Here is a 13803-nt window from a genome sequence, read left to right as displayed (position 1 = left end):
TCCTTCACGGAAGAAGAAAGACAGTTTCCTCCGTGGCAGTGTCCAACATACCTGCAAGGCCTTTGCCCTTGTAGGTCTTGCAAATGACAGCAGTGGGCTTGTTTTTGACATTGGCGGCATCAGAGAAGGCCTTGCACAATGACTCAACATCGTGGCCATCAATGACGTACGTGTTAAAGCTGCATAGGATCAAAGAATGTTAACAAAGGTTGTTGACTCAGTTCAGCACACATGTTACAGCCCATAAAAAAAAGGGAGGGGGGGGGGGGGGGGGCAGCATCAAAAAAGGAGAGAGAGATTTAAAAATACTATAGCCTTCAGATGACCATGAGGTGAACATGCTGCAGCAGGAACAACATTAAACTACAGTGCAGTCCACTTATAATGATACTAGATATAACACTATATTGCTTATAACTATCAAATTATTGAGCATTATCAGCACCTATGCAAAAATAAACCAGATATAACGATCGGTTATCAGCGGTATATTGGATACAACGATAGCCTTCAGGTAGATCTTTACCCCTAAAATTTGAATGCTTGATAAAAATAAAATGCCAAGAAGAGAATGACGTGGAAAGCTAAATAAGCGGCTACAACGGAACAGCGTGGAGACATTCGGTTAGGAAACAAGCACTATCATCATCATCACAGTCGCTGCCTAGCCACGCAAAGGGTGGAGTTGTATCTTCATCGCAGATCGTAGCAAGATTAGAAATTTCTGGCAGGGTTTGAAGGTTGGAAGCCTCGCGAATGAATACGGGCATTCACCCTATGATTTTATAGATCTTCAAAGCTAGGGATGAGTTCAAGTCACCGATTGGTTTCGTGCACGCAAAAAGGACTGCTGCCAGCATATGCGCCACTGGAAGCGTTGCTCACAGTGATTGTTATATAGAATATGTGGGGTGTTTTTTTTCTTTGTTTTCCTTTTTTTCGCCGGTTCAGATACAACGATAATCGGTTACAACGATTGAATTTTCTGGTTTCCTTCAATATTGTTATAAGTGAACTGCACTGTGTGCCAGCGAGATATAAATATGGTGGTCCCTGAAATCAGTGATCATCACAAAGCCTAAGTAAACGGCTCTCAGCATACACAGAATGAAAGCTAGTTGCACTAATGTAAGCTGGTGCATTGCACTGCGATTGCACTCTCATACACAGCATTTATATTGCACATGGAAACATACCACGGAAGTTCAGGCCTTTTTAAAATGCTGGCAATCCTTGAAACCTACAAAGCAAAGCGGCATCAGCAAGATCCTGCCACACTGAACGAGGAAGATGCAATATCTTGAAACCGGAGAGGACAAACATTTCGCAACAGCTACCACTGCCTGCTTTAAGAAAATTAGCCCTTTGAACAGCAGCCCCATTACACCAGTGAAACAGTAGGGCGCAATCTCGAAAAGTGATCTCCAAATTACTACGCTCTACAGACTCATTTTCACACGACTAAGCTGTGCAGATAATAAGGAGAAAATATGAGGGTAATACATAAAACTAATATAGAAGAGGACCAAGCATAAGCCTTTGGAACACCTGTGAGCATAGATAATACATACCCAAAAGATTCGAGCCTGGTCTTGTAAACCTCCATCTGATGCTGGAAAGCGGTTGGCTCACTCTGGCCCAGCCGGTTGATGTCGAAGATGGCCACCAAGTTGTCCAACTTGTAATGGCCCGCAAAGGACAGGGCCTCCCAAATAGAACCTTCAGCAGATTCACCATCGCCAATGATGCAGTAGACTCGGTAGCTGGGCAAGGAAGCTCAAAATTGCGAATCCACTTATTGAATAAGACAGAAGCATACACTGGAGAGGCAGCCCAAATAAGCACTACCTGAATCACTCCATGAAAATTCTTACAAGTATACTCACCCAACTAAGTTTTAAAGCATCAAAATAAACTTTAAAAGCACTGACTAACCTAGGCTTTGATATCCATTACATTTACGAAAAGAGAATATCACAAAATATTCGACGACATATTTGTTCCTCATAGTAGATGAAGAGTTGCCAAACAAGACTTAGTCCAAGTCAATGTTATGAAAATTGCCCTCTCAAGCATTAACTATCAATTCTAGCAGAAAATACCACTAGTGTGTTTGCATCTAAACAATATACTGTAAAGAAATAGTTACATTTTCTTAACAAAACATGCCGAAACAAACTCCAATATGTCGGTCACACCTGAACATTGAAGCCCTATAGGGCATTATGCAACACCATGAGCACAACACACTGCATGGAACTGGTGAAAATTATGGAGTACACATTACAGATCTGCGAATGTAACTGCTCGAAACCAAGAAATACCACTGCTGAATTCAGAATATTGTGGTGAAAGAAGCAATGCGTGAAGGATAGACTGATAATTTGCACCGAGTGCAACTCTTATCCACTTGCTTGTTCTACTTATGTGCACAGTTATATGGCCTTGGCATATAACTTTAGAGCCTAGTTGATGCACAGTTGATCATGAATTGCCCAAGCTGTTTTCCTGTGTGCTTCTATGCTTTCTATATCCTTTACTCAAGTGCCAAGTTTTATGTGTCAAGTTGCAGGATGTCCTGGACTTATATCCCACTCATTAAACAACAGGCGTCTAAGCAGTGCTTTCAGCAATAAAGCAAACATAATATACAAACATGATGAAGCCAAAAGCAAAAAAAACATTTTGCGTATGAACTATGCAAGCGCACTGTTTCTCAACTGAAGCTGTTTTATGTATGTAGAGGTTGCTTCAACACAACCTCTGCATGCTCCATGTGATGCTGTTGAAAGCGAAGAAAACTAGTATTTAAGCATTTAGGTGTGGACACTTACCTAGCCTTGTCAAAATATTTGCCAGTGTAGGCCATGCCAGCAGCACAGCTCAGACCCTGGCCCAGGGAGCCCGTTGCTACATCCACAAAGTTGAGTCGGGGAGTAGGATGGCCTTCAAGGTCGTTGTCAATTTTGCGGAGATTCAGCAGTTCCTTTTCGGGAAACAGCCCAGCTGCTGCCCAGGCAGCATATAGGATTGGTGCCGCATGGCCCTGCAAGCAAGCCATGCATTTTCAGGTGGGTGACTTTACTAGAGAGTCAGTAAAGCCAAGATAACGACAAAACTGACAGACTGACCTTGGAAGCCGAAAACCATCTTGCAAAGCTTGGCAACGCCATGAAAGTAAAGAAACTAGTTTGGTAGAATTACCTAGAGTTTAACGTTTGCTAACACCAGTCATTTAAAGAAAATGAAAAACCTCATCCACGAAAGCAAAATCTCTAAAGGTTGATGCATTTCACATGCGCTCAAACCACATATTCTGCAGCATTCTACAAGTCAGGCAGCAATAGGCAAGCTGTGCCCCAGTTACAGAACACTTGTACACTACTGTGCTACTGTGCACAGAACAAGGCTTGCAGCAAGTTTAGAGGAAAAATGCAAACCTTTGACAAGTAGAGAAAAGGTTAGAAAGAAAAAAAAGAAGCTTCATGCACCCCGCTTAATAGTCAAGACCAATGGTCAAAATAACTGCAGACGCACCTTTGAAAGAATTAGGCGATCGCTTGAGGGATCACGAGGGGCATCCAGTCGGTAGCGCATGGTCTTGAAAAACAGCACAGACATGATCTCTGCCATAGAACAGCATGATGTTGGATGCCTGAAAATAAACCAATAGCAGCAATTGGCTTCAAGTACGAAAAATAAATCAATTCGCCACACAGGAACGTCAGGCGGGAAGGGGTAAAGGGCAGAGGAAATTCGTGGGGAAGCTGAAGTATCCCAGGAACGAGTCCAGTGGTGCAAGAAGGCCCAAAAATATTGACTGCCGGCTTAGCAGCAATTGTTACCAGCCGTCTCATAGAAAAGGTGCATTTCTTTAAACCTTTGCTCATTTTTAGGCGCTTGATTTGGTTATAATCCTGAAATGACAAATGCTATAGCGCATTGCAGCAAAATAATAAAAACAGTAAACTGATAAGGCACTAACTGCCCCTACAGTATGAAAACAAACACAATTTCCTTGTAGTTCAGCAAGAACGAGCCAAAAAAAAAGTGGAAGGGGCAGACCAAGGGAGCAATACCGTAGATGTCCCTTTTGCCGCTTTGTGGGCCCAATCACCATTACTTCACCAAAGCAAACGATAAAAGAAAATGACGGGCTCGTTATGACATCTTTACTATGACATTTTGACACTCAAATGCACGTTCGGCAAACTCAGACCCTCAGTCGAGCAGAACCTTCCATTCCAAGCGACCTTCGCACCGGTCTCATTTATGAAGGCAACAGTGGACGCAAAGTACACGGAATGCACCTACGTGCGGACCGCCGTCCGTCCGGACGACGGGCCTCTAGAATTACGGTGCACCGGTATGTGCGACGTACCGCCAAGCTATCAGCTCTTGCAGAAATGAGCTATAAGTTAATGACTGCTGAGTGATTTATTACAAACGGAAACGCTCCCAAATGAGTATCGCAACTGGCGCCAATCTTGAAATAAACCGAACCAGCCAGTAGAAAAGAGCATGCCGCAAAAACGGTTCGACATAATTCGCTCACGCCACGCTACGCGCGGCGCAGAGAGAGAGAGAGAGAGAAATGAAGCCCAACGCAGAGGGGACAGAAAACAAAATTCCACAGGTAAAAAAATTCACGAACCCACTGTTCGAGGCATTGGTAGCCTGAATGCTGAGGATGCGAAGCTTGGTGGCGATATCCCGCAGTTCCTGGAGTGTCTTCGCGTCCTCCGGCATGTTTTTTTCCTCCTCGAATTAAACAGCGACTGCTTCTTGAATTGTGCTAGGACACCTGTGAATCCGCCCGGTGGCCGCTCTCAAGGGCACGGAATCGAAAGCGGCGGTAACAGTTGAGCAGCGGCTGGGAAAAACCGTCCACAGACACCGACGGCGTGGGCAGCTACTAAACCGGCGATGTCGGCGAGGCAACGAGGAAATCGAGGCTTTTGTCTGGAGCACCGGTTTATCAGACACCGTTGCCGGCGTCACGTGGTGGTGGTGCCTAGCGTGACGGCAAAGCTCGTCGCCCAATGGCGAACAAGCGCTGGCCGGCTGCTGGGCTCTCGGCGGCTCGCGGCTGTAGATGTAGTGACATTGGCTGGCTTGACGGTGGCGCGCCCCGCCGGAACCGGCCATCCGCCGACAATGACAGAGCAAAAAAAAAAAAATAATAATAAAATAAAAAATAAAAATAAGAGACCTGTGTTCATTGCCTAGCGGGAAGCAGGCAGGTTGTCGACACGTGCGGTTTGCTTGTGCGATGAGAAAGGGGCGTTGGAGCTATCATTCAGATCAAAAAGCGGATTTATTTACGCCTGTTTTTCTTTTTTTCTTTTCCCTTGTACGCGCGACACGCCCATTTCTAGCATAGAGAGGTGTTTTGTTTTATAAGTAAACCACAATGACGCGTGTACGCACTTCAAAGTTGTAGTAGGGTCCTGAAGTGCAGTTGTACAGCATACGTAACATCAGACGGTTTATGGCACTGTATATAGTATTTAACGTCCCAAAGTGACATATATGCGTCCCAATGGATATCATGTATGCGCTGTCAACGTCACATGAGACGTGAGCAGGATAAATGGGACTCGAAAACACATATTTAAATATGTGTTTTCGAGTCCCATTTATCTTGACAAATGAAGGCATTCTGTTTGCACTTCCGCGCAGTGGCCCTCACGCTATGAAACAGAAAGTGCGGACAGTTTATCTCGTTTTGGTATTCGTGATGACAAAACATCTAATGCATGCTCACAGTACAGGAAGCACATTCGATATGAAAAGGACGTAGCATTTAAAGCAGAGACAACACAACACTGACAACGTTCGCAACGTCAGGACCGCTCTCAGGAGCCAAAATCCACGCACTGTACAAAGTTCTTGGCGCTGTACCGAGGCTGTGCATTAACCCATCGTCCGGCTCTCGAGCAAAATGTCCCCGCGTACGTTGGTCACGATAACATGCACTGCTCACTCATAAGGGTCACAGCTATCTGCACTGTGAGCCTAATTCTTCGCCTCTCGGTGAAAACCTATCATAAAAAGAGCCAACAAGCTGTACATATGGAGCGATTCGACAGTCAGTCTTTCACGTGTAGCCAGCATAACCACTACGTAAGAAGGTGCTTATTCAATACCGGAACACATTAAAATAATGTTAACCCTTTGTAATGGTTAACAAGTGCTCAGCTGCTGAAGATCATGCCGCGTTTTGACAAAGGTGAAAAGAAAACAAAAAAAAAGAAAACCAGCTGAATATTGGTATTTCAGCACCGCAAGTAGTCGACAACTGATCCCTAGTCCTCCATTAGTCCAGCATGCATCACAGCCCGTGTGTAGCATAACTGTTGTCTTAGAATGTGAATGACAATATTGATTAAAAAAAAAAAGAAGAAAACTCGCTGAATTCGAAATCCCGGTTTATTCGAACTGCCTCTTCGCTCCTGCCAATTTTACGTGTATTAAATCGAATGGAAAGTAATTGGAACGAATTCTCGGTGTCCCTTTCGAACTCAAATTATCGAGGTACAAGCAACACTTTCAGCTTTTGCTTTCACGGCAATTTCTTTTTTGCTTGGTGCACACAATGCAGTAGGAAGTCTGTCTCCAGTATTCCTCGTCACCAGTTCGGGCCACACAGAGCTCACGAGAAAACTGCGCTGAAGACTGGACCTTCACGCTGTTCCGATTCACGCCTGTTTGCCTAGCACGAAACCGCCAAGCCATGGAACCGCAACGTATAACTTCATTGGGGGCGTTCCTTTCGAAACTGCTCCAGCTGGCGCGGCGCTCCAAGGCCGGTGCACGGCCTCCGGGAGGCGAGCGTGCTCCGTTGGTCATTCGGGTTGACGATGTTTCGCCGACCCAGCACTCTGGGGCGAACGAATGAGGAACTGCACCGGGGAAAACGTTAACGACGCGAGATGACGCTAAACTGTCGCCGCTCGCATGATTTTCGCCATCCTTTCCGACAGCCACTCAAGGAGGCGTGAGCAGTAAGCGCGTGCCCACAATGAAGGCATGGACCCAAAGCGAAAATTGGCCGGCGCTTACCAGACGATATGGTCAGTGACTCGCGGAAGTTACGTGATGCAAAAACCACACAGGGAAACACCCAGCACGTATTCCTAATAACGTATTTCACAGATTTAAAGAGAGATATTTCTGTTGCGGTCTGAGGAAGCTATACATCTCTTCCGAAGTGCCCTTACTCTTTTTCACTTCCATCTCTCCATCCTGGAGTCCACACTCGGCGGTTGTCCCAAAATGGCGGAGCGATTACAACGCTAAATGCGCAAGCTCAATCACTATTCCCAACCACCCTTTTTCTTAAACGAAGTGATGTCCCTACAGATGCCACACAGTAAGCATACAACCGAAGAATCGTTTAAATCAAAATTATAAATAATCGCACTGTGAAAAGTGAGAGTTGGCCTCCTGCATCAAGAGGAGGCTGCTTCAGACAAAGCAATCAACCAACATGGAAGACAGCTTTCAAGTTGGTTAATTCCTTAACAAGACAGCTGCCCTCCATGCTGGTTAAATGCTTTATCATGATGTTATGTTCCATGCAGTCATATCTTCAAGGTGACTGAATGGGCACCACAGTGGTACCCTCTCTCTCTTCCACCTTAGGCTGCACAACTGATGACGGTATGGTATGGTATGGTGTACTGCACATGGTATTTAGACGCGAAGTGACTGAGGCTGCGAGGGACACCGTACAGTAGTGCTTCGTATTAACTTCGACCACCTGGGAATCTTTAATAATAATTGGTTGACAGGAAATGAAAGGCGCAGTATCTGTCACACTTGTTCTGTGGACACCTGAACCGCGCCGTAAGGGAAGGAAAGAAGGTGGGAGTGAAAGCAGAAAGAGAGAAAGGGGTGCCGTAGTGGAGGGCTACGGGGTAATTTCGACCACCTGGGGATCTTTAACGTGCACTGACATCGCACTGCCCCGCCGCGGTGGTACAGTGGTAAGACTACTGTGCCGGAGTACCTGAGTTCGATCCCGACCGCCGGCGGCTGCGTTTCGCCTCCATCGAAACGCAGCCGCCGGCGGTCGGGATCGAACTCAGGTACTAGCACATGGACGCCATTTCGTTTCGCCTCCATCGAAACGCAGCCGCCGGCGGTCGGGATCGAACTCAGGTACTCCGGCACATGGACGCCATTTCGTTTCGCCTCCATCGAAACGCAGCCGCCGGCGGTCGGGATCGAACTCAGGTACTCCGGCACAGCACTTGGACGCCATTTCGTTTCGCCTCCATCGAAACGCAGCCGCCGGCGGTCGGGATCGAACTCAGGTACTCCGGCACAGTAGTCTTACCACTGTACCACCGCGGCGGGGCAAGGGGAATCTTTAACGTGCACTGACATCGCACTGAGTTTACACAGGAAATGAAAGTTGTTAAAAGACGTGCGTTTTACACTTGCAATGCGTTGCACACGTAAACAAAGCCAGCATGCATTGCCACGTGTTGCTCCAATGTCTGTACGAGTCAGACGGAGCGATTATTGTCAAACGATAGCGGGGTACAAACTCCTTCAGAACGTGAAAGGAAATCCCGAGCTGTTTGTATATATACTATACACGAGCTGAAAATGGCCGTTAGCTCAGATGGGAGGCTGTACTCGAGCGAGGCGCGGCGCGAAGATAAGGCGGCGACCACGCTATTTGCGGCGATAAGTGAGGCGACTAAACTCTTCGAGGCGGCGCGCTCAAGATAGACGTATGAGATACACTGCGTACGCTTCGACGAGCAGCGCCTGAAGGGCGGCATATGCAAGGGGCTTTTTCTCATGGCCAAGGGCGCGAGCTCTAGCATCGACCGGTTGAGAGTTTGAAAGACAGCAAAGCCGGATGTTCGAACTATAACGTGAAACGGACGCAGAGGGGGAAAAAATACATACATAGGCTTCAGGGGCGTAGCCAGGGGGAGGGATTATGGGGCTTCAGCCCCCCACGAAATTTTTTCGTACTGTCATACACCGCAGACCAAAACAACCACCAGAGCCGGAAATCAATCTGGACTTTTGTCTCCAGTATGTCTTTTTCACGCTTATAAAAAGAGATTTCGGCGCGAATAAAACCAAAAAGATGCATTTAGTTTTCTGAAATTGTTCATTGGATCAAAGAAAGGAGAGCAGCCATACTATCAGATGAGCTGACAAAGCACGCAGAGATGGGATGCGTGGAGAAATAAAGAAAAACTAGGGGGGAGCGTGACGCCACCTGCACAGCCTCCGCCGGCCAAACTCTATCTTCTGACGCCGCGCTCTCTTCTCCCTCTCGGGTCTCTTGTTCGCATTGAATCTCGGTGTTTTTAGCCGCTATTTATGCTCCGGTGGAAAGTATGTCGACGTGGTCTGCTGAGAGTCCTCGTCTGTTCGTAACATTTCAGTTTGTTAGAGTGTAGGTGCTGCATTATAATCAAAGTTATAAGCACACTGGAGAGGGTGCAAGCAACCATTTCATCTGCGGGTCCGTCAGGAAGACTCCGTATTCGAACTAATGTTAATTGTGCGGCTGGAAAACTAGCTATGATGAATTTTTAGTTCCGCATTTGATAAATTAAACAAATGATTTTCGTCTGAAACAATACATGCGCAGGACACTCGATGGAATGAAAGCCCCGGACGGTATTATTCTTCCGCGCAATATTTCCATCTGGGTATGCACAATTTATGGCGCAGTTGAGAGGTGACAGGTTGTTGATAGGTATCTCGATACGGAGGAGGCTGAGCAGCGACGTCAGCCCCCCTCGAAAAAAATTTCTGGCTACGCCACTGATAGGCTTGCAACTTTATTCCAGAAAAGCATCCAAGGCTAATTGATATACAACGCGGAGAATCACACAATGCGCGTATGCGCTCCATATGCAGAGAGGCGAGCCCTTACCGAAGAATTCGAAGCCGCATATGTTTGAAACCATCATGTGAGCAAGGAGCTAGACATTCATTTGGAGCAATATTTGTTTTGTGGTGAGCATGGTCTAATATGTTGCGCGAAAGGATCATTTCCCCAGACATGAAGTCCTGTGCGACATGTAGCCGACAGATTTGGTTCTGTTTACTTAAAGTATTATGTACCGTGAGCTCGTTTCTGTGTTCAATGTATAATTTCCGCGGCTCTCAGAATGGACGGGTTACGAGCCAGTCAGCTTTCCCACGGGCAGAATATATATATATATATATATATATATATATATATATATATATATATATATATATATTGCAGCCTTTTCACGCATTTATACTGTACAAAGAAAATAAAGAATTTGATTTAATTTGAATTTCACAACGTGTCCGATGAATATCGTTTTATTTTGGTGAAAGTGGGGATAGAGAATATGTCGTGTTCCAACCTTGCCGACAGGTGTGAAGAGTGCAGAGTACTGCTGTGCCGTCCGTGTTCACAGGCCACATTTCGAGAGAAGGCACTGAACTAGCTTAGTCCTTTCCAATTTCGACGTCAGCGTGCCTTACGAATTAGAGGGACGCGAGGACAACTTCGCCCTATCATTGTCATCCCTGAAAAATGATTTCCTGGCACCTTCTGTCTGTCTCTCTCTCTCTCTCTCTCTCTGTGTGTGTGTGTGTGTGTGTGTGTGTGTGTGTGTGTGTGTGTGTGTGTGTGTGTGTGTGTGTGTGTGTGTGTGTGTGTGTGTGTGTGTGTGTGTGTGTGTGTGTGTGTGTGTGTGTGTGTGTGTGTGTGTGTGTGTGTGTGTGTGTGTGTGTGTGTGTGTGTGTGTGTGTGTGTGTGTGTGTGTGTGTGTGTGTGTGTGTGTGTGTGTGTGTGTGTGTGTGTGTGTGTGTGTGTGTGTGTGTGTGTGTGTGTGTGTGTGTGTGTGTGTGTGTGTGTGTGTGTGTGTGTGTGTGTGTGTGTGTGTGTGTGTGTGTGTGTGTGTGTGTGTGTGTGTGTGTGTGTGTGTGTGTGTGTGTGTGTGTGTGTGTGTGTGTGTGTGTGTGTGTGTGTGTGTGTGTGTGTGTGTGTGTGTGTGTGTGTGTGTGTGTGTGTGTGTGTGTGTGTGTGTGTGTGTGTGTGTGTGTGTGTGTGTGTGTGTGTGTGTGTGTGTGTGTGTGTGTGTGTGTGTGTGTGTGTGTGTGTGTGTGTGTGTGTGTGTGTGTGTGTGTGTGTGTGTGTGTGTGTGTGTGTGTGTGTGTGTGTGTGTGTGTGTGTGTGTGTGTGTGTGTGTGTGTGTGTGTGTGTGTGTGTGTGTGTGTGTGTGTGTGTGTGTGTGTGTGTGTGTGTGTGTGTGTGTGTGTGTGTGTGTGTGTGTGTGTGTGTGTGTGTGTGTGTGTGTGTGTGACCTCAACCTCAAAATGACCTCAGGTCTCGCGAGACGGAAGTGAAAGCGCGCGCAGCACGCGCGGCAGCGACTTGCGCAAAGAAGAAATCGTGCAAACGCAGCAAGCGGCCTCCCGGAGGGCAGACACGCTAAAAGTGGCACAAAGATCGAGTGGAGTGTAGAATGAGAGAGAAACAAAGAAGGGGGAACTTTTCGAGCCAACTAAATGTGTACGGTGCATCGCCCACTTTTCAGTTCCACAACGTTAACAGATCTCATCAGCGGCTCTCGCTACCTGAAAAACCGGCGCGTTATAATTAGTATAGACAAGAAACCGGTGTCGCCTCCAAGAATGTGCGCGTAAACTAACGCGCCGTGCGAAGCGCAGCCTATATATAGGTTACTTTTCTGAGGAAGTGGTGAACTGATTAAATTAGAAAAAAAATTCTTAAATTTAAATTCATTTCAGTCAGAGATCAGCGGAGATAATATAGCTGTGCTAACAAATCGTATTCGCAATTAATAATAATAATAATAATAATAATAATAATAATAATAATAATAATAATAATAATAATAATAATAATAATAATAAATAGAAGCGATCAGAATATTTGCAGAAGTGTTTCTGTGTCGATAGTATGATTTTAATTTTTCGCCTTTGCGCTCTAGTCCGGTGCGCTTCAGCTAGGATGCTACTGTTGCGCCTTTCGTATCATAGCCTCCTGGCTAGGTGACAATTATGAGCATGCGGGTAGAAAGCGGATGCTAGTAATCACCTACTGATTTTGCGGTGCATTCAGAGCATGTTCAGCTTTCAAAGAAAAAGGCGAATAGAGGATCGACGGAGAAGAAAGATCAGTTAAGATAGGGAAATAAAATTCGCCGTGAATATGAAGAAATTTAGCACGCAAGGAATTAATGGGTGGGCGAGAGTTACTACTGATCCGATAAAGAGGGCGATGCTGCTAATTACCTACGGCCATCTAATCTATTTTCTTCACGCAATCTTTCACTCGCTGCGAGGGCAGCACACGGTTATGGTAACACGGTGCCGACGCGACAGCCAGTGCAACTCGCTCCCGCTAGGGCACCATAGCGTAAAAAAAAAAAAAAAGGAAGAAGAAAGCGTTAAACAGCATCATAAAAGACACAGAAGGTAAAAATTGGATAAATTCTGTGGAAAAGAAGCAGAGCGTAGAAATATATCAAAATTGGAAAAGGAAGATCAGGAGGGAATCTTTCTTTGATAACTCAGTAGGTAGGCAGTTCCCTACTTACAACAATAGACATAGGGGAAAAAAAGAAAAAAACTGGCGCCGATTACGCTACTTCCTAAAGCGAAATTTGAGTGCAGCTCATCAGCTGATTGTTTTTCGATAGACTGAGACAAAGGATTCGAGCAAGACACGTATGTACAATTACAGACAACTGGTTACGAGGGACAACGGCGACAACGACGCGAAACCCAGGAACAGGCGCCAAAGAGCTTAATGTTGAAACGATAACATTCGATAGACATTTCTTGAAAAGCAAAGGCTTTTTTTTTATCGCGGTGAATTAGCTGTATACGCAAACTCAGTTCAGTTCGGTTCAGTCGTTCAGTCGTGTCCGACTCTTCGTGACCCTATGGACCATGTCACGCCACGCTTTCCGGTCTCTCACTATCTTCCTAACATCACATAACTTCTTCTGCAGTGCCTCGAGGATGCCATCTAACCATCGCGTTCGCTGTCTACCCCTTCTCCGGTGACCCTCAACCTTTCCCAACATCAAATCTTTCTCCAGCGACTCCTCTCTTCTCATCAGATGACCAAAGTAGCTGAGCTTTAACTTTAGAATTTGACCCTCCAATGAGCAGTCAGGGTTTATGTCGAAAATATCGACTGATTTGATCTGATCAATAATAATAGGGGGTTCACAGGAAGAGAAAGGCGCAGTATCTGTCACACTTGTAGCTGTGGACACCTGAACCGCGCCGTAAGGGAAGGGAGGAAGGTGGGATTGAAAGTGGATAGAGAGAAAGAGGAGCATCAAGTATGATGCTTTTCTCTTTGAGTGTGTGAATTCTCTGTTACTGCACATGTTACCCAGCAGTTCGCTCGCTTTCTTTATAATTAATCTTTGCAGTGTGTACCATGCAGAGGTGGGCAACCTCATGAGGTTTCGACCTCATGAGGTCGACCTCAACCTCAAAATGACCTCAACCTCACGGAGTGAGGTGAGGTTGAGGTGAGGTCGGTGACAGCTCGAAATTTTTTGAGTGAGGTCACGAAATTGGACCTCAACCTCACGCGTGAGTTTGAGGTTGAGTGAGGTCGTCATTGTGTGAGGTCGAAATTGTGAGGTCCAGGCGTTTTGCTGTTGCCGCGGCTTTCTTCGAAGAGCGCCCCTTTTGACGCGGAGCTCGAGCGTACTGCCGCGGTGTGCCCGCCGACTCTCGGTGTTTGGTTACCCCCCAATCGGACGACCGGATGCGGCAGCCCCTGCCCAGCTT

At 46.2% G+C, this 13803-nt stretch overlaps 1 protein-coding gene across 2 annotated transcripts in view; it reads right to left on the bottom strand.

The window, feature by feature from the left end:
• LOC146208638 (transketolase) overlaps positions 1 to 13803 on the bottom strand; it is a 39592-nt gene that overhangs the window by 11193 nt on the left and 14596 nt on the right. The window contains exons 1-5 of one of the 2 annotated variants that reach the window (XM_084595606.1): positions 4655 to 5033; positions 3538 to 3655; positions 2835 to 3046; positions 1572 to 1763; positions 52 to 179 (exon numbers count right to left, since the gene is read on the bottom strand). In XM_084595606.1, the coding sequence (XP_084451732.1) occupies positions 52 to 179; positions 1572 to 1763; positions 2835 to 3046; positions 3538 to 3655; positions 4655 to 4749 (745 nt within the window). In that variant the 5' untranslated portion in view covers positions 4750 to 5033. Of the gene's footprint in view, positions 1 to 51; positions 180 to 1571; positions 1764 to 2834; positions 3047 to 3537; positions 3656 to 4654; positions 5034 to 13803 lie in introns of those variants that run through there. The other variant, XM_084595603.1, reaches the window with a different exon arrangement.

The sequence above is a fragment of the Amblyomma maculatum genome, chromosome 1 (assembly GCF_055883805.1).
Source record: "Amblyomma maculatum isolate TAMU_Amacu chromosome 1, ASM5588380v1, whole genome shotgun sequence".
In the NCBI taxonomy this organism is placed as follows: domain Eukaryota; kingdom Metazoa; phylum Arthropoda; class Arachnida; order Ixodida; family Ixodidae; genus Amblyomma; species Amblyomma maculatum.
This window is presented reverse-complemented; position numbering and strand designations above follow the sequence as displayed.